General features: G+C 40.7%; 1 protein-coding gene across 2 annotated transcripts in view; it reads left to right on the top strand.

Moving 5' to 3' along the window:
- Positions 1 to 18,782, top strand: part of Cyp2j2 (cytochrome P450 family 2 subfamily J member 2) — a 43,740-nt gene extending 24,958 nt beyond the window's left edge. The window contains exons 7-9 of one of the 2 annotated variants that reach the window (XM_071617890.1): positions 772 to 959; positions 7,832 to 7,970; positions 17,893 to 18,782. In XM_071617890.1, the coding sequence (XP_071473991.1) occupies positions 772 to 959; positions 7,832 to 7,970; positions 17,893 to 18,071 (506 nt within the window). In that variant the 3' untranslated portion in view covers positions 18,072 to 18,782. Of the gene's footprint in view, positions 1 to 771; positions 960 to 7,831; positions 7,971 to 16,835 lie in introns of both variants that reach the window. The other variant, XM_071617891.1, reaches the window with a different exon arrangement.
- Positions 18,783 to 20,911: the final 2,129 nt, after the last annotated feature.

The raw sequence follows: 20,911 nt of genomic DNA, 5'->3' as shown, positions 1-20,911 counted from the left end.
TCCTGTTTAATGCTTACCTAAATGAGTTCATGTAATTCTCAAAATATCTTTCACATGAAAGTTGACTTAGCCTCACTAATCAGATGAAGAAATTGAGGCTCAAAGGATCTGAGTACGTTGCAGCAATAATTTTGTAGAGCAGGAGTCTGCTATTCACTATCTACTCCCATGCTACCCTTGAGAAGTGAGAGTCTTCGGATGTGCTAGGATCCAAATACTTGTGTCTTCCTCACCAAATCCCTGTGCGGAAACCTAATTATCAGAGTGGTGGTATTGGGAGGTGATGAGTCTTCATGATTGGCATTAGTGCCCCTATGAAACATTCCCAGCAAGCTGCCTTGCTCCTTGCAACATGTGAGGACACAGCAACTAGATGCCACCTCTGAACCAGAAAGTGGGTTCTACCCAGGAACCACATATGCTGGTGCTTTGGTCTTAGACAGCCCAGGTTTCCGATCTATGAGAAAAAAATTTCTGTTGTTTTTAAGCCACTCCATTTATGGCACTTTATCATAGAAGCCTGAATAAGAAAACACCCTACTATGAGCTTAGCCACATTGATCCTGGGCATTTCATTCCTGAGACTCAAGGAAAGTGACTGAGTTGACAATTCTCTGATTAAGTCCATTGAAGGGTTAAGGAACATTTTATTTTTTTGCATCCTGGCCACTATTTGAAATGACATAGGTGAGATCTAATAGAACAATCCTACATCTTTAGAAGAAAGTATTAAAGTTTCAAAAATAATAGAATCTCCCTCTTCTCTTCAAGAAAAAGTGCATGCTGAGATTGACAGAGTGCTAGTGCAGTGGCAGCAGCGAAGCATGGATGCCAGAGAGTTCATGCCCTACACCAATGCTGTCATCCATGAGGTGCAGAGAATGGGCAACATCATCCCTCTGAATGTCCCCAGGGAAGTGGTGGTTGATACCACTTTGGCTGGATACTACCTGCCAAAGGTAAGGAAGCACACCCAGCCTCAGATTTCAAGCCTGTCTTTGAGACCATCACAGAACTTGCATTTGTATTTGAAAAGTCACATATATTCCTATCCCAAGCATCACCTAGATGGGGAGATACATTATACTTGATATAATACTAACTTTTTCTCCATGGATTTTACCAGACATAGGTAATATGGGGAATGGAAGATGAAACATTCCTAACTCAAATGTGTTTAAGCCAAGACTAGTTTGTTGGTGTGTGTGTTTGTTTTGTTTTGCTTGCTCTGGGACTTCTCAGTGTTCTCACTCTGTGATGTGCACTGTGGCTCATGGTGGCACACAGCTGGCAGCAAAAGTCTCTGTCAGATTTTTGCCATAGAGTCCTGTTCTTTACCTTGGAGAGCATCTCTCAAAATTGGAGACCAGCCAGACTTTGGAAAATGTGGAAAGACATTTGAGATTACCTGGTCCCAAACCACATTAATGCTTATGTTTCTAATATCATGTCCCCACAGGTATTTTTACAGCTTTTACCTACAGCCCCATGATGGGGAACTCTCCATTTCATAAAAGAAGCCACTCCAGTGTGTGCAATGTTCATGATTAGAACGGGAGAACAAGGAACGAATATTTACTCAGCCATGTAGCCTCTTTCAAAATATCTTAGTTCTCAGGACAACTATTATTCCCATCTTATAGATTGGGAAGTTGAGTCTCAGGGAAATTAAGCTTGCATGAGATCTCAACTACAAAGTGACAATAGCTGGATCTAGAACCAGAGCTGTTCTAATTATTTGTATGACGTGATGCTCCCTCCACAGGACTCTTTTGCTTTGACTTAAACAAAAACAAAAACAAAAACAAAAAACTCCTTTTAATTTTTCCCTACTGGTCTCTGTTAAATCCCTTGGCGTCACTAACAGAATTCAGATCACACTCCACCCACCACTTTTAAGATCTCTGCAGAGGGTTCTCCTGGGTCCCCCAGGGTTCTTTCTCTATGATGCACACTTACAGTTCCTTCCTTGCTACTGGATCTATTCTAGTTTGTCCAAGTCCCTCCACATATGTTGTACTTGGGAACAATCTCCAGAGTTAGAATCAAAAGAGAATCCCAGTGACTCCTTGGTGACTGTCACTGTAGAGCCAGGAAATGCAGCTTCTACAAGAACTATTTCTTCCTGATGAAACTTCTCATGAATGAAGTCTGAGGCCTGAGTTTCCCACCAGGTGCTGTTTGCATTTTTCTAGCCATTCATTTAACTCCAGAGAATCAGCCAATCTCACTAGACTTCTTCTACCACTGGTTTTTCACATCAACTTTAATAATCCTCCTGGCCTCTGAGAAATATAATTGATTACATGCAATGGAGGCTAGGAGCCATGGCTTTGACATCAGATAGACCTAGTTCACGTGACTCTACCTAGTTCACGTGACTCTACCTCGCCCCACCACAACGTGGCTCTGAGCACATTATTTAACCACTCACAGCTGCAATTTCTTCATCTACAAAATGCATTTGAGCCCACCCTACAAGATCCATGTGAAGTAAAATGGGATCCTACATGCTGAGCCTCTTACTCAAAGTAACAGTTATTTGGCAAATATTCATTAAGTATCTGAATCTTTAGATCTAGAAAAATAACCCTGAGCAAAATAGTCATGCTTACAAAATATACCAACGATGCTAACTGTCCCAAGGAAAATACTCACTGCCGCAGTCTGGCTGGGCACAAATGCCGCAGTCTGGCTGGGCACACAATCACGAGCCACCACACAGCTTGTAGATTCAAACAGCAACTCTTTATTCCAGAACTCACACCAGCCATCTACAATCACGTTCTAGGGAAATCCACGTTCTCTGCCCAAATCCACCTCCACTGGGCTTCTATCTCCAAAATATACTGTCTGAATCCCCTGAGAACTCAAGGGGAACTCAGGCAGCAGGATATGCCCTATTCCCAGGAGGAATAATCTTAAACCTTAAACCTGGAACCTAAACTGGGAACGCCCTAAACACGATTATCTTAAACCCGGAACAACCTAATCCGCCCTGGTCCTTGAGCAAGGTCACCTACATTCAATGTCACTGCAACATGGGGTACGCTGGCGAGGAAATTGTCATACCTACTTACTTGGCTAATGGCTCCCAGCATCTCCCCCCTTCTGATTAATTAAACAACAAGCAATGTGGCTTAAGGACCGTGCCTGGTAGGTTGTCCAATTCAACATATGGTTCTTACCCATCATCGGAAAACTGACCTTTAGGCGTCAGCCTCCTGTCTTAGGTTGATACCACTGCAATTGGATCATACCCGTCACTGACTACCGGTCCAGCATACAGCCATTGGCCCCCAAAGTTTAGACCATCACTAGCAGAAGGGAGGAGAATACAGAAATGCCACAAGACCAAGGCAATTGATGGCTCCTTGGGAAAAATTGCATCACTGGTGACACCATCAGCAAAGATATGTCAGCACTACCACAATTAACATGGGGTGCGCTGGCAAGGAAATAAAATTTGCATCACTAGTGACACCATCAGCAAAGATATGCCAGCATTACCACAATTCACTGCACCAAACGATAGTTACATAGTCCAGGCAAGTTCTGCAAGCAGTTCAAAGCGGAGGAATCTATCAATATGTCCATTTCCTCCCAAAGTAAGTTTCCTCCCAAAGTAAGTTAACTCCTTGATTGAGCATTACTTGTTGAGTTATATTCATTGATGCATCAGTTTATACAGTTTACTGTGATAGCTATCATAGAAGCTGTAGTCTGGTTGTATCTTTGTCTTCACCGGCACTGGGATGAGATAGGAATTCTGGCAATGATGCTAAAGAGACATTATCCTGAAAAGAATTATTAAATATAATGAAAAAGAAAGGTGAAAGTAAACAAACAGATCTGTTAACCTACTTTAAAAACAATCCTTAACAGCTGTTTACCTAATTTAAATTAAACCATTTAAATCACGTGAATAAAAAAAAATAATAATAATTCGGATCCATTTTTTCATTAGCGCTCCTCATATAAGAAATATGGACATATGCACATACAGACATACAACACAAAACACAAGAGTGTACACAAACGTACAACACATAAGAAAATAGTAAAGGCCTTGTAGCTTTACCTGGGTGAAATCTCCATTGCAATGTTTAAAAACTCCACAGTCAAAAAATAAAACTGATCAGAAAAACATTAACCTAGGTTTGTATGAGCTCAAAAAATAAAAATAGAACCTTATGATGTGGAAAAATGCAATAATAAAATAGCTATTGAAAAAAGCACCCTGGTTAATCACTGTCACAGATGTAAGAATGGCCAAGCTGGAGTTCTGGATATCAGCTGTTATGGATTTGAGTCAAATCATCTTCTTTTTGATCTGTAGAAATTGTTTTAGTTAATCTCTCTGGAATCCAAATCGGCTGCTGTTCTCCCTGTGGAAAAACACAAACAAAACCCCGACTCCAGACAATCACTGGGTCAGGACCTTTCCATTGTCCTGTTAGAATATCTTTCCAAAGTACCTTAGGCTTATGTACATTTTTTGGATACATATGTCTTTCCGCAGCACTAAGTCCTGATGAATCCAAATTTTAAAAAGTTTAGGGTAAAAAGGGTTATTTTAAGTTTATCTTTGGGGGATATATACCCCTTTCCAATTCCCTCTTTTTGCTTCAATAAGTATATGTCTGTATCTAATAGTTGTCTTAGCTTCTTGCATTTTTCTATCTGAAATACCTTTACTTGACATTTTTAACCATTTTCTATCTTATTTCTATCTTCTAGTTTTTTTTTTATTTTGTGGGTTTAAAATTCTTGTCTTCCTACATCTTTTGTATCTTTCTACATCTTTTTTATCTTTTTTCTTTTTAACTTTCTATACTTCTGTCTTTAAAGTTTTTCACTTTAAATTTTTAATCTTCTTTATCTAAATATCTTTTATCCTATTATCTTCCCATTTTTTTTAAGTAATGCCTTTAAGATTAACTAGGCTTTGAATGATGCAATAAAGCAATCTTTTTTCTGCCATGAAGGTATCTCGACCACCTTCAATTTAACCTTTTAAAGCCTTTTAATTATCATCTATACTGCACTTTTAAATGTACTTTTTCACCACCTACAACTTCACTCTTTTAAACGAGGCTTAGATTCTGTTTAAATCTCTTTAATGTTAGTTTACATGGCTGCCCTTCAACCAAAGGCTTTTTTTTTTTTAAACTCCATTGAGAAGCTTTGTCTCAATCTGCCATGTACAAATATCTTTTTCTTCTTTCTTCCTTTCTCAAGCTTTTAAAGTAAGTCTAGTTTCCTCAAAATCTTTTTAAATGGCATTTTACACCTTTTTACTTTACCACACACAGATTATCTCATCTAGAAACATTTCTTTTTCCTTTAACCTTTTATATTAAAATATATTTCCACATCTTGAATCTTTTTCTATCTCTTTTTTAACCGTTAACCCTTTTTATAAATTCACATTTTGAAACAACTCTTATAAAATTTCTGATTTAGACAAATTACTCCACTTTAATAAGATGAAAGACTTTCATGTTTTTTATAATACTATAATACTATAATTGAAACCCAACTGAAAATTTTTCTACTCTTTGTATATAAATTACACATGATAGAATCTTAACACTTAGTAACCTTGTTTTAGCAAAGACACAGACCAAAGCAATATTAAACATTTTTCCATTTACCAATTTATGAAAACACACATAATGTTTAAATATATTACCTTATGGAACTTAATAAGTAAAGAGTACTTGATTTCATATTTAGTGGTTGATATTTTAACACTTTAGCTTTGTAAATTAATCAGATATCTGTAAAAACCAAGATCTTACACAAATGTAGTAAACAGAACTAGCCATCTTTTTCTTGAAGAAAAATCCTTCTACAGGATACCATGATGGTCCCATTGATATACTTAATAACTCGTCTTTAAAAAGCCATTGGCTACATTTTTGTATTGTATCAACATATGCCCTAATTGTTCTTGGTCTCACTGGGGTGCCTCCTTCCTCTAACAATTTCTCTTGCTTGGAGGGGAACAACTTCAAACCTTGAGTCAACCATTTTCCCCAGTTTGCCTGAGAAAGTTCTAGGAACAGGCAACTTGAAATAAAAACAAAATAAATCAAAACAATAACACATTGTTTTTTGAATTGTTCACCCATTCTTTTGCTCTTCCTCAGGGGTGAGAAATTTCACTTACCTCTAAGCTTCAGAAGTTCCCCGCACGGGCCGCCAAATGCCACTGTCTGGCTGGGCACAAATGCCGCAGTCTGGCTGGGCACACAATCACGAGCCACCACACAGCTTGTAGATTCAAACAGCAACTCTTTATTCCCGAACTCACACCAGCCATCTACAATCACGTTCTGGGGAAATCCACGTTCTCTGCCCAAATCCACCTCCACTGGGCTATTATCTCCAAAATATACTGTCTGAATCCCCTGAGAACTCAAGGGGAACTCAGGCAGCAGGATACGCCCTATTCCCAGGAGGAATAATCTTAAACCTTAAACCTGGAACCTAAACTGGGAACGCCCTAAACACGATTATCTTAAACCCGGAACACCCTAATCCGCCCTGTTCCTTGAGCAAGGTCACCTACATTCAATGTCACTGCAACATGGGTTACGCTGGCAAGGAAATTGTCATACCTACTTACTTGGCTAATGGCTCCCAGCAACTCACTGCCTCTGTAAAGATGCTTCCAGCATCTCCCAGGGGGAGTGAGGAACAGGTGCTGCAAGGATCTGGGGAGGCTTGCCTCTGAAGGAAGTAATGCTGGAGCTGAGGATTAAAGGATTGCTGGGAGTTGGTTAATGGAAAAGTGGGGGAAGAGAACATTTCCTGGCAAGGTGAGCAGTATTTAAAAAGTCATTGAAATGAATGGAAACTTGACCTGTGTTATAGGTCACTGTAGTGAGAGCTCAAGAAGAACAGGAGAAGCCCTGAGAGGTTAAGGAATGGATCTGTGACTAGGAGTGTGGGAAGCTATTGAATACCAAGTTTGAGGTCTGAGTGGGTGGGGGCTGTCATAGATTTAAGCCATATTCAAAGCACACTCTGCTTTCAGGGTGTGGAGCAAATTGAAAAGGGCAACAGAGGATGTGGGGCATAAGTAGGAAGTGATTACAAGAATCTGGATGAGCAAGAATTCAAATCACACTCCACCCACCACTTTTAAGATCTCTGCAGAGGTGGTGGTGGACAGTCCCTAATGGAGGTGAGGGAATCAGGGGGCATTTAAAGAAGTGTCAAGCATGACTGATGGGTTGGATGAGGTAGTGAGAGAAGGCTCACTCTAGTGACTCCAGGGTTTCTTGTCATATACCTCGATGGACAGGGATTCTTTTCCCTGGATATCTGCTTGTGCTACTCAAATAGCTTTTGGGACTGGGCACAGCTTTCTACACACTGGAGGGAAGAAAATGCAGAAACAGTGAAAGATGCATTTTCTCCCCCTTTGTAGAGCTGCCCTCCTTATCACTTCACTGACTAGCTGGGTTGATTTAATTACTGTGCGGACCGACCAGCTGTCACATAATTCTCTCATGGATGCTTACAGGCCCCTTCCCCAGACCTACACTGACTTGTTTCTGCAGAGGAGCTTTATTATGCAGTCAAGAGTAGCCAAAACTCCAGGGTAAAATTCTCAGAAGACAATTCCAATTCATCCTTCTAAGTTGTCCCACTCAAAGAGAAGGGTCCTGGAAGGTTGAGCTCAGCAGGTGTTGGGTTGGGAGGGTGTGGAAGCTCAGAATGTGCTCAGGCCCCAGCATGGGGCGCTGAGAACCACCTACCTTTGCCTAGATGTGTGGTGTGGGTCAAGTCCTGCCTGACTCTTCACTGCCTTCTCTAGGGGACCATGATCCTGACCAATTTGACCGCTTTGCACAAGGACCCCAAGGAGTGGGCCACCCCTGACACATTCAACCCTGAGCATTTTCTGGAGAATGGACAGTTTAAGAAAAGAGAATCCTTCATGCCTTTCTCAATGGGTGAGTTTGGATGAATAGGAGTCTGGGAGGGCAGAGTTCCTCCCTCAGCCCTTCCCTCCTCTCCTGTCTGCAATCCTTTGCTCTAGTTGGGGAGTCTCCAGAGGGTCCTGCCTAGGGTGACTCCATCTCACTATTGTTTGAAGTTCAACATCCTCTGGTCCAGGCCTTGCCTCAGACCGTCTTTACTTCCCAAGCCCTCCCTGGGTGCTGGTGGAGATTTCAGCCTCCCTTTGTTCTCTTTACCAGAATGCTGAGGACAGAGACTCAAACCTTGACTCTTGGTCACAAAGTTGGATATCTTCCTTTTTTATAAAGTTTTTAATTGTCACAATTTCTTTTTAAGGGATTTCCTCTCCCAAAGAAATAGATCTTGTACTGATGGGGAGGCAGCAAAGGAGAGAAGCTATTGATTCACTGTCATGGGTAGTAGACAGTGACTCTAAATGCTCCCTGCTTGGCTAGGTTGGGCTCTGCTCTGTAAGCTCTTCCTGAAAAGGCCCTTTTGTCCTTTGCAAGTTTAGTTTCCTTTTCAAAATGTAGTTAATACATCTGTATGATATGCAGCTGGAAAAGTGGATACAATGAAACAATGAAACCCCCCATCTCTCTCTCTCCCCTCCCCCACTCCTTTGTTTTCTAGCCAGCTAGTTCCAAAAGAATATTTCAAACTTATAGCATTGTAAAATCAATAATAAAATGTCTTAGTCCAGATAATGAGTTTGATATGTTATATAAAGTATTTCAAATAATTTCTCAATTCCTTTACTTTATAAATATCTCAATTATGTAGAATATTCAGTCCATTTCATAATGATGAATGAAACAGAAGACAAAACAGATCCCCTTAGAGAGCATAAGTCGTTCGGCAACCTTAGAAGGTTCAAATTTATCACCACTTTAGAGTTATGAAACTGAGGCCCAAACACATGTGATAATGAAGTCATAAAACTCATGTAGCAGACCTAAGGCTAAATAAATGTCAACCAGATTTATCAAAAGCTAAAACTTATGTTCCTCCTAACACCATCTTCTGAAAAATAACTAAATGCTACAGAGAAAACACACTGTAGAATACATGATAATTTGCTTATTATTCATTTAAAATATGCATTGACTTTAGAGACAGTGTCTTTTGACTACTGGTAACAGTAAAAACTTTGAAAGGGAAGAACTCTCTTTCTTTCATGGCCCTGAGTTTCCAAATCCTTTGCTTTCCCACTATGCTGCACTGCCCTAGGTGTGTCTGGGTTGATCTGATTAGAACTTCTTTGTCTTTGCTCATCTGGTTCTACCATCACCTTTGCTCACATTGGACAAGTCACCTCTAATGTGAAGAGGTGGTATAAGATGTAGGAATGTCTGCCAGTCTTCCTGTCTGCTGTAGTTTCAAACTTTGCATTACAGCACAAAGTTTCAAGTGTATGTTTCAATTACTGTGACACTTCTTGCTTTTTGCATCTTGGATTCATAAAATGTTGCATTGCTAGAAATCTGACCCTTTAGCATTACACAATTGTTTCACCTGCTGTTTACTGCAACTGTGATGAGAGGAATCATAATAGAGATGGCTTTAAGAGGAAGACGGATTCTCTTGGCCTTCTGATACCCAGATAGATTCTTTCCCTTCATATTGCAAAAGCCTCTTACTCATAGTTGCTTTATGTCTTTGTCTGTTTTAAAACAGTCTTCCTTTTGTGTTAGCAAAAGGGTAAAAAGAGCAGGACACAGAACTCACTGGTGCTTTGCTACCAAGAATTATATTACACTCTCTTAATCACAGGCTTCATTTGCAAGTGTATTATCTCAAGCAATCCTTACAGCAAACTAGTTATTAATACTTACACAGGAAATGGACTGGAATCTTATTTCTTTTTTTTCATATTTTTTTATTGGTTGTTCAAAACATTACAAAGCTCTTGACATATTATATGTATCTTATTTCTTAATATAAGCAAACTAAAACTGAGAGAGTTGTTTCTTTCCAAGATCAGATGCCCCCCAAATTGACAGGCTAGGGCCTAAGACCCAAGTTTTTATACTTTCAATTTAGTGCTCTCTCCAGTACAACTAGAATGTAACTTACTTTTCCATTTTAAGAGTCATTGAGTTTTATACCACATGTATCAGCTAGTATTTTGCTGCAAAACAAACAATCTAAAACTCTTGGGACTTTATAAGCTTGTGTTATTGCTCACAGGTCTACAGGTAAGGTATGTGGCTTTGCTGTTCTTGACTGGACTGTCTTACATGTTTGGTAGGTCAAGTGTCTGAAGACTGATTTCAGCTGGGACAACAGTGTTCTGTTCTCTCACATTTTCTCTCATTCTCTAGCAAGCTAGCCTGGCTTTTTCACACGGTGGTGATTAGGTCCCAAGAGAGAATAGAACCATGTTGTGGCCCATTAAGGTCCAGGCTGGAAACTGTCAAGCCTTGATTCCCTCTACATTCTAATGGCTGATGCAAGTCACAAGGCCAGCCTCAGTTAAACAGAAGGAGGAATTGCTAAAAGATTGATTAGATGAGCTATGAAGTCATGTTGTAAATAATGTAGAACTGAGGCAGGGGAGAAATGGAGGTGTTTTGTTCTCAGCATCTCTCTTTTTGATAGAAGAATAAAATTCAGAGGGTGCAGGCAGTTTGCCTGGGGATTCCCACAGAAGATGTGGCAGAATGAGGATCAGTTGAATTTACTAGGAGCTAGAAACCTGGAAATATCCAGAGAGTCAACATGGTTAAAACTCCTCTGTCGGTTTTTTTCTACCAGACTTTCATCTTACACATACAGTTTTCTTTCCTCACTCTGAAGGAGTTTAAGCTTGCAATGAGCTGAACACCATAGAGGAAGTGAGTTGGCAGAGAAAACTTGCTCACCTTATGGTGGCTGGGGAACCAAGAGAGGAAGGGGCTTAGGGTCTCAATATTGCCTTCAAGGGCACACACCTCCAATGATCTCCCAGTAGACCCACCTTCTAAAGTTTCTACCATCTCCCAGTGGCACCACAGGCTGACAGACAAGCCTTTATCACATGGCCTTCAGAGGACATTTAAGATCTACACTTAACATTCTGTCCCTGGCCTCCAAAAGCTCATGTCCATCTCACAATGCAAAACACATTCAGTTCATCTAAGAGTCCCTCAAATATTAACTTTTCTAGCATTGCTAGATAGTCCAAGTCCAACATCTTTTCTGAGACTCATACAAACTATTAGCTGTGAGCCACTGAAAAAAAGGTAAAAAAGAAAAACAGCAACAACAAAAAATTGCATGCTTCCTAGATTCCTAGCTTCCCAGCCCAGGAGAAACATTCTCATTGCATTTAAGTTTCTGAGTTGAGTGACCATGGCTCTAACTATAATGTCTGGCATATGGAGAAAAGCATGTGGAGTTCCTGAAGATTGCTAGTGCTCTACTCCCAAGTTTGTTTCTTAAAGTACTGGTGCAGGCCACATCTTCTAGACCCCTCCCCACCCAGTGTGAAGGAGAAGGTCTTGCAATGCAACTCCACTGCAGTAGCCAAGTCTCTCTGAGACTCTGAATCCCTGCATCCACATTAAACCAAGTCAATTTAGACATTTCCAGCTCATTCACAATGAGCCATCTTTTGATCCATATTTCAGCCAACCAACCAAATACGCTGTTAGCACCCCCCTTTTTAAAAATATTTATTTTTTAGTTTTAGGTGGACACGATATCTTTTTTTTCTAATGTGGTGCTGAGAATTGAACCCAGTGCTTCATGCATGCTAGGCGAACGCGCTACCACTTGAGCTACATCCCCAGCTCCATTAGCACCCCTTTTTAACTCTGCAAATAAATCAAGGGCAGAAGCTCTGCTTAATGGGTTCATATCAATAAATTCAGCCTGAACCAACTTTATGTTCCTTCCACCATTAGCCCACATCATTAAAATCCATTTTCACACATGTGCTCAAGACCTCTGCTTGTATGAATTAGAAAATTTGAGAAGTTCATTTGCACTGTAGTGCACCTCCCCAGGAGTCTCACAGTGCCCCTTGCCTTTAGGGGTCTGTTGAAACTGAAGTCTGATTACTAGTCTAGAGGCAAAAATGGGTGGTTGGGATGGGTCCTGAGGAATACCAGCATTGTCCACTTAATAACTGTGTCAGGGAAGGTCACTTCTGTTTCCTTGGGCAATGCTGGATTAGTCCCTTCAGGCAGAGGTGGAAAGGCCGGTAGCATAGGGGAAGAGTTGGGGGTGCTGCTGTCACTGAGGATGGGGAGGCCACTTCCTCTGGCAAAATCAACTCATCATAACTTAGGAGTTCAATGTCACCGCCCTCAACAGAGTCTGCCCACAGGTCCCCATTCCAATTTTTAGTATCCCATTGTTTCCATGTAGTGCTTTCATTTTAACTGCAGACACCCTTCCAGGTTGAGACTTAAATTTGTACTATAATCCAGCCAATTGCATGTTGAGGGGTTGGGTTTTGGCAACTTCAGCCCTTTATCTGCCAGAGAAAAGATTCTCCTTCAGGGCATACTTGGAAGAGTTCAGGTTACTTATGTAAATTTGGCACTGGGAAATTGAATCCCTGAACACATTGTTTTCCTTTACTATTATGTCCATTGATGCTAGGGACAACCAGCCAACATCATTATATTCCTTGGTTTTCTTAAAAATATTTATAAGCATCATGTATAGAATCGCTGGATTCCCTATCAGGCACATTGAATGTGTTTCCTTTTTGTTTATGAAATAATTTACACCATAGACTATCAATACTCTCTTCAGGAGAGTCTTTAGATACTTTAGGTTTAGACAAATTAGAGAGCCACTTCCAGATACCATAAAACCAATTAAGGAAATTCATCATTACAGTATTGTGTCTTTAGAGCTCCTTCTGGTACCCAAATCTGTATTAAGGCTCTCTAGAGAAACAGAATCAGTTAGAAAAGAAGATTTATTAGATGGGCTTACATGGTCAGAGGATAGTCTCATAGTAGTCATTTGCAAGTTGGAGAACTGGGGAAATCAGTAACTAATCAGTCCAAGAAGCCGAAAATCTCACAATGGGAGGGACCAATGACCCAACCCCCGGAGGAGGCTGAAGGCCTGGAAGCCCTCTGGAGAGTCTCTGGTGTGAGTCCACTTTCAAAGGCTGTAGAAGCTGGTGTCTGGTGTTGGCAGGTGATAGTATCAGCAAAATTCCCAGCTGCTCAAGAAGAACTGAGCTGGCAAGTTCAGGCAAGCTTTCCCCATCTTCCTCTATCTGTTCCTTCTGGGCCCCCAGCCACGGGACAGTGCCACCTACATTCAAAGCAGGTCTGCTCCTCTCATTTTACTGAGCTATGTGCCAACTATCTCTGGAAACATTTCACATACACACCCAGAATTGTGCTTCACCAGCTTTTTAGGTTTCTCAGTCTACTTAGGTTGATCACCAAAATTACCCATCACCCAGACCTAAGCTATGAAATCAAAAAGTCCTAGATTTCATCCTTTTAAAACAAATTCATACCTGTTATCCACCTGGGACCTTTGCCCTGCCATTTGACACAGGAGACAAATGTTTCACATGTTTTGCAAGTGAGATAGGTTTAGCTTTGTGAGAATGGTTCGTTTAGTCACTCAGTGGTCGCTGATGGAACCAGTTCTTTAACTGTGGTTTTTTTCTTTAATTGTCCAATTTTGTCAAGATACATGGATTCTTCTAGGAGAATCTTGGCAATTTATAATACAACTGTTTTGGTATCAATCATACTATTTCTGATAGGTGGTAAGATAAAATGTGAGGAAGAGAGATGAATTAGACTCAGGCTGAAGGGAAACAGGCACAAAATAATATAATAATGATATAATTGGGGGCCATTTATATTTACTAAGCACTTCTGCACATGTGATCTAATTTTATTTCCTCAATAACCTGCATTTGTCCCGTAAGTGAGGACAAAATGGAGGCCTTAACATATTTAACAAATTTTCAAGAAAATTTAATTACAAAGGAAAAAGACAAGTAGTAAAAATCAGCTTATAGGATTAACAGCAGTGAATTATTCCCATTATGGCTCCCAGTGGAATTGCCTCTAGGATAAAGAGGAAATATCAAAATGTTAACAGAGGTAGGGACTGATTTATGGTATTTCAAACACCCTTTATTATCTTCTTGGTATTTTTATTTTTGTGTTTGTGTTCCTTCCCCTCTTGGGTGAATATGTATTAGGAAGAAAGTAAGCTATTAAAAGTGCACATAGAAAAGATGGTGGTAGCTACTGGTTTGGAGCATTGCAGCCTATGTTGATTGAAGAGGATGTTCACTCAGGGAAGTGAGCAGGAGAAGCCTAGAGCAGGTATTAGATTGGAATTGGAGGCTGCCTATATGAACTCAGATATTCAGTAGATAAATAAATACAGAAATGGATATGGACAAAAATATGTGTGTGTATACACATAATTCGGTAAATACTCATGTTATATACACACATATATTCCCCTGCACTGTCCACTGAGATGACCTAGAACAACAACATCCAGAAAGCAACAAGCATGTCTAATGCCCAGACCTTGAATCTTGATTTCTGCATATCATTATCCAATAAAAGCAACCAGAACACCTGGAAGAATGGCTCATTCCAGGGCTGGGGAAGGGTAAATATTAAATCAACTTGGAACATAGTGTTGTCCTAAAAAGTCAGGAAATGTCAACTTGCATGGGCATCAGATGGCCAAATCAGGAATATTCTGAGCATCAACACAAGTTAACAATGAGCAACAGATTATACCCCTTTGAATAAAAAGAGAAACCCATGAATCCATACTGATATAATTAAATGAGTGGATAAATAAATGGGGAGGATAACAAGCATTTGAATGCTGGTAAGTGTAGAAGGAATGAGAGAATTTTAAAGTCATTATGTGGCAGCCACCTGTAATAAATAATTTGGCCAAGAAATGACAATGGAAATTAATGAATGAAAAAAAGTTAATGAGGACTGGTTTATTCATGGAATCCTAAAATATTTTTAGGTCCATAAGAAAAAAAGTAATTTCACAGGGGGAGATTTAATAGATACTACCTTAATCAAGCTATCACAAATAATGACAGGAATCAAAATCAACTACCACCTGATAGGATGGAATGAAAAGACAGCACCACTTCTTTGATACTCCTACCAATGCTGCAGAACTTCACAACCTGAATCTGTTTATGAGGAAGCGTGAGAGACATTTCCAATATAATCTTTAAAATGCCAAAGCCATGACACTTATGTAAAGACTGAGGAGTTATTCCAGACTTAAGGACTCTAAGCACAAGGGACATCAAAATGCAATACCTGATGTTGAACTGGACCCTTTTACAATAAAGGACATTATTGGAACAATTGGAAAAACCTGAATGGGATCTGAGACTAAAGTGCTGGTCATGCATCTGTATTAATTTCCTGCCGCTGACAGTTTGGTGGTGCTGGGGATTGAACTCAGGGCCTCAAATATGCTAGGCAAGCACTTTCACCACTGAGTCACATCTCCAGCCCCCACTGACAGTTATTTTAGAGGATGTTTTGCTTATAAGAATTACACACTAAATTTTTTCATGGGTGATAATGGATGATTTACTTTCAAGATATTCAGGAGAAATTTTTGTTGTTTTTTTGGTAAGTTTTCTATACATTTAAAAACATATCAAAATAAAAAGCACATTATGATAAGTATCACAGTAAAAGAATTATATGCATAGAATTGTATGGAAAACTACTTGAGTAACACTACCACCAAAAAATTTTACTTAAAAATTGACTTTTAAATTGCATTCTACTATGTTTCGAGAATTAATCAGATTCCTTTAATGATGTGCTATTGTATACCTATAGTGTTTATTATTATCCAGGAGGCATTTTACAACACTTTGTTATGCTATATAGTTTGTCAGCATATTCGGCTTATTTGGATTCAGTGCATAGCCCAATCATTGTGTAAAATAAAGTTTTTTATCTTAAACACACATGCAAATCTTCACTATTGCCTAGAGAGATTATTTGTCCCCATCACATGGCTAGGAAGTGAGAGGAACTGACCTTGATCTGTGTCCTTCTGCCTCCAGTTCTCCACACATAACAGGGTGTAAGACCTGGCCAAGGCAGTGCAGAGTCAGCCACGGAGAGAGGAGGATCCATTCCTGGGCTCCATGTTGAAAGCAAAGGCCTTCCTTTATCAAGACCCACTCTAGGGAGCAGAACCAGGCAGTGCCAATATAGAGGGCCATTCACCCTCTAGAGTGACATTGGGCATAAGAGAAAGGTGATTTAAATGCTCTGAATTTTATTTAGTTATATTCTGGACTTTCTTTTAAGAACTGAAAATCAATACACGGTTTTGTTGTCTGATTTTGCCACTATTTGTTAAATCGGTTTTGAAAGCCTTTTAGGCTAGACATCTGCTTTCTTGGCCAGCCCTGTCCTCCCACTTCTGCTTTGTTGTAACCAAAGGAAAGCCTGAATAAACCCTCCAGCTTCACTTGCTTTCAGTTGACTTTAAAATATGCTCATTTTGGAGGTCACGCAGCTGAGCCATGTATTTTTAGTCTCCCACCAGCTTTGCTACAGACAGCGCCTGTGACTGGTGGTCATGATGATTCTGGTTGCCTGGGCTGCTTTTCAAGGACTTTAGGGCCACAATTGTGAAAAGTAGGAACTCTTCCTTTGGACCTGCGGATATCTGATGGGTGATGAATTTTGGGATAGAAAAGCTTGGCATCTCTGCCTTCACTCTGCATCTGCCTCCTTTGCTACCTTAACCATTGAGTCAGATTTACAGTTGAGTCATCTGTTAGGGAGTGTGTGTCTGGAATTGGTGTTGCAAAGTTGATTAGTCCCAACTTTACCTAATCTGTCTCTTCCCCTTTCAAGGCTGAAGACAACAAGATAAGAGTAACTAAGATATTATTGAAATTTACAGACATCAGGATCACCAATCACCACCTTTCAAGGCTGAAGACAACAAGATAAGAGTAACTAAGATATTATTGAAATTTACAGACATCAGGATCACCAATCACCACCTCTTACAGGCCACCAGAGTGGAACCTAGAAGTCCCCAGTAGTCAGTCCTTCCCTTTCCTTGGCTGTCTTTCTTTCCCCCTCCCCTGGGGATTAAAGTTGCTTACACCTAGGCTGGGTTGAGATGGTCTTGTCAGCATGGCCTCCATCTTCTGGACTGGCTTGCTTGCTTTCCAAATCTTTTTCCTTGTGTCAACAGCTCACCCTTGAGTGCGTGGCAACTACATGAACCTGGGTACAGTTATCCATACACTGTGTTACCCTGGGGAATGGCTTTACCATGCATCTTTATTCACAGACAAAAATTCATGAGGCAGAATGATAAGGAGAAGAGATTTTTTCAGGTTTAAGGAACCTGGTATTTTTGGCTGTTTTTTTTTTTTTTCTGGTTTCATTTCTCCATCTTCTGGGTGCTCAGGGGTGAGGAAAGCTTTCATTAGAGAGACATTCATAAGAAAAGTGAAACACAGGACAGTAAAAATACAAACGCAGATTTAGTGATCCAGAGAACCTATCAGTCTCAGATCCTTGGAGGTGTTTCTTCAGTAGTTTTTATTCTCATTCTGAGGAAATTCAGAAGCTAAAGGAATTTGGAGCTTTATTTTCAAAAGGCAATCTGTTTCAAATGCTGCAGAAAAGCAAGTTATCAGGATGTTGCCCTTCATTTCAGAGGAAGTCAGTATCACTTCACCTTCACCCCAGAACTGCCTGACACTGCCCCCCTCCCCCCAAAGCAAATGTGGTCCTAGACTCTGCATTCTGTTCTTTGGTGAACCCAGAGCGTGGTCAGACTTAAATAAGGTGCTCGGCATAAAGTCCAGGTCTGGTCAGGAGGGAGAGGCAAGTAGCCCCTGTTTGGAACCATGTCAGCTGAGAAGATAACTCCTCTTCTGTATTTGTCTTTCAGGAAAACGCGGATGCCTTGGAGAACAGTTGGCTAAGACTGAGCTCTTTATTTTTTTCACTTCCCTTTTACAAAAATTTACCTTCAAGCCCCCAAACAATGAGAAGTTGAGCCTGGAGTTTAGAATGGGCCTCACTGTCTCCCCTGTCAGCCACCACATCTGTGCTATCCCTAGGGGATGATGCTGTTGGAGAAGGAAAAGGAAAGACAGGGAAAAAAAAAAAAAAAAACCGCAGGTGCTTTGGAGCTGCTGGTGCCTGCTCAAATGTTTGGAAACAGAATGAAGGTGATGCCAAGGAAAGAGGAAAGAATCTGGACTAAAAGGAAGCTGGATCCAAACCCTGGTTCTGCCATCTCCCCCTAAAGCCCTGGAATAATCACTTGTGTGCTCATTAATTTACCTTCTCATCCAGGAGGTGAAAAATTATTTCCCTTGAAAAAAAAAAAGGTCCTGTACGAATTAAAGGAAACAATGGATTTTAAGTGATTCCTACACCATAAAAACATATCCTAAGAATAATAATTACAGTCGTGCCTACTTCCCGCCTCCTTCCTTGGCCATGTATCTGCTTCTAGCTGGTTGACATAGCTCAGGTTGAAGTGGTGCAAGACAGGCAATGAGATACAAAGTGGAATCCTGGGGGCAACCATGGAGACAGACCATAAAGTCTCTCTCATTTGTGTTGGCTTTATCCTGTTTTGGCCTTAGAATGGTCTCCTGGCTAGTGACCAATGGATGAGTCTATTCACAGGAAGTGGAAGCAAAGTTTTCTATGATTTGCACAAGGGAGCACCAACTTGGCCTTAGAAAGAGGACCAATAGGGTGTGACCACAGTTAACACAATCTGGAAATCAGGTTTGAAGAATAAAAGTGAAAAGAGTTTGTCTTATACTACCTCTGTTTTGAGTCCTCCATCAGACACTCATTCCCATAATATTTCACATTGGATTTAACTGTAACCTTTTGTTGGCTAATATTACCACCTTATAGTCTGGTAGAGCATTTTATAGCAGAATATCAGAAATGCCAGAATCCTGCCACAAAATAGAGGACCAGGGACTTTCCAAGAAGTTTTAGCCCCAACCCCAGAGCAGACCTACTAACCAGCCTGGTAAACTGGACTTAATTTCATCCAAAGGTCTGACCTTCCTCCTTTCCTTCCTTCCTTCCTTCCTCTCTCCGTCTTTCTCCCTCCCTCCCTCCCTTCCTCCCTCTTTCTTTGGAGAAAAATTTCTTAAAGTGGCTAGATGTAGGTAATTTAGTAGCTCATAACTGTCACCAGCTGTCTGTGGGTTGCATGTGGGACACCGGGCATGGTAGCCTCATGGATAGAGACATCTGTGAATGGCCAGTGGACATTTACTCTGGTCAGTTCCCCAGGGATAATGTAAATTTCTTTCCCACTCTTCTGGGCCCACACAGCACCTGAGATGGGTGTTATCTGCCAAAATGTCAATCAACCTGCTGACTGCAGGAGATCATGAAGCAAGACTCTGCCCTTGAAAGTTCATCCCTGCCTTTCATGTATCCCTTAAATAAAACAACAGGAACTATTTTCCCTTTGTCTAGTTCCAGAACCCATGTGGACTAGATCTATCAGAGGCTTCATCTTGTGTAAATATATTTCTGAGTTTTTGTGTTTTGTTATTTGCTACTTATCTGAGATTGTAGTTTTAGTGTGGCTTGGATTCCCCTGGGCAGAAAGAACCCTGCAGAGATGCTGGCATTCGTCCCATTTCCCGACACATAACAAAATGGCCAGGAGGCCTTGGGTTTTTCCAACCTAATGCTTAAAATTCAGAGAAAAGCCCATTCTATTGCCAGCATGAAAAAAGGAAACAGAGAAAGGGATAGAAGGGGGCAGTGTTTGGCTTGAGCTAGACTAAGACAGCTGAGAATATCTGGAAGAAATGGTTGCATTTTCAATGTGGGGAGGAGGCTTCAGTCTCTTGTGCCTGGTAAAGAAAGAATGGAAGAGAGAAGCCAGTTGCTCATAATTTCTTTGTAAGCCCTTTTAAGGCAAATCTCTAGAAAACAGGGCAAGAGATAATCCAAGACCAGTCAAATCAGGCTTTAACTTCCACTCATCTGGGATCTGTCTACCATTTATTTTCCCCTTTCTTCCTCTGGTTAGATCAAGTAGGAGATCCATGGGAAATTGTTCAAAATCTTTACATTTCTCAGTTTCCTCATCTATACTATAAGGGACTCTGTTGAAGTCATTTCTGTATTCTATTCCTGCCCTGCTGTATGCTGTCTATGATTCTTGATGGGTAGGCATACACCAACTACTTGTGGAATAAATATAAAACTCCTGGAGACTTGTCCTGACCTAATGGATGCAGTGGGACCCAGGGCCAGTGAAGTGTCACCACAATGAGTCAGAACATTGGAGAAGAGATGACTGTGACTACTAATTGAATTTTACATGTGCATAAAAAGTGTGTCTTCTTTTTGCTCAAAATTTGTTGGAGACATTAAAACACACGAGTCCTCTTCCCATCTAAGCATCACATAAGGATTTTGTTAAATGTACTCTTGTGAGTCTCCTGTTTCTCCTTTATTTGGGAAACCTCAGGACTCCTTACTCCCTTCCTTTGTACCTGGAACCTAGTGTGCCAATAATCTGATATTATCTGCCACATTGTGGATGAGGCAACCAGAGGCAGCCCAGGGTGTGAATCTTCTCTCCACAACTCTGCTACAAAGAGATGCAAACATGGGCACAGTGAAGTATAATTGTAAAGTCAGGGTGGAAGTCAAGGGACTTACAGCAGAGGAGAGTCTGGTGGCAATGGACCTGGGTCAGGCATAGCGAGACTGCAAGCACCAGGGGGAGGTCCGGTAGAGGGACTGCCCTCTCTGCCCTATATGTTCAGACAGGAAGCAAGGGCTGGCCAGGTGACTAAGGAGCGTGGATGACTACCTGAGTAAGCAAGGAACTGTGCTAGAACAGGGGACTCTAGAGCTCAAGATTTGGTGAACTGCTGCTTGCTTTCTTTTCCTCCCTCCCTCCCTCC

Source organism: Marmota flaviventris, chromosome 10 (assembly GCF_047511675.1).
Source record: "Marmota flaviventris isolate mMarFla1 chromosome 10, mMarFla1.hap1, whole genome shotgun sequence".
NCBI classification, from domain to species: domain Eukaryota; kingdom Metazoa; phylum Chordata; class Mammalia; order Rodentia; family Sciuridae; genus Marmota; species Marmota flaviventris.
This window is presented reverse-complemented; position numbering and strand designations above follow the sequence as displayed.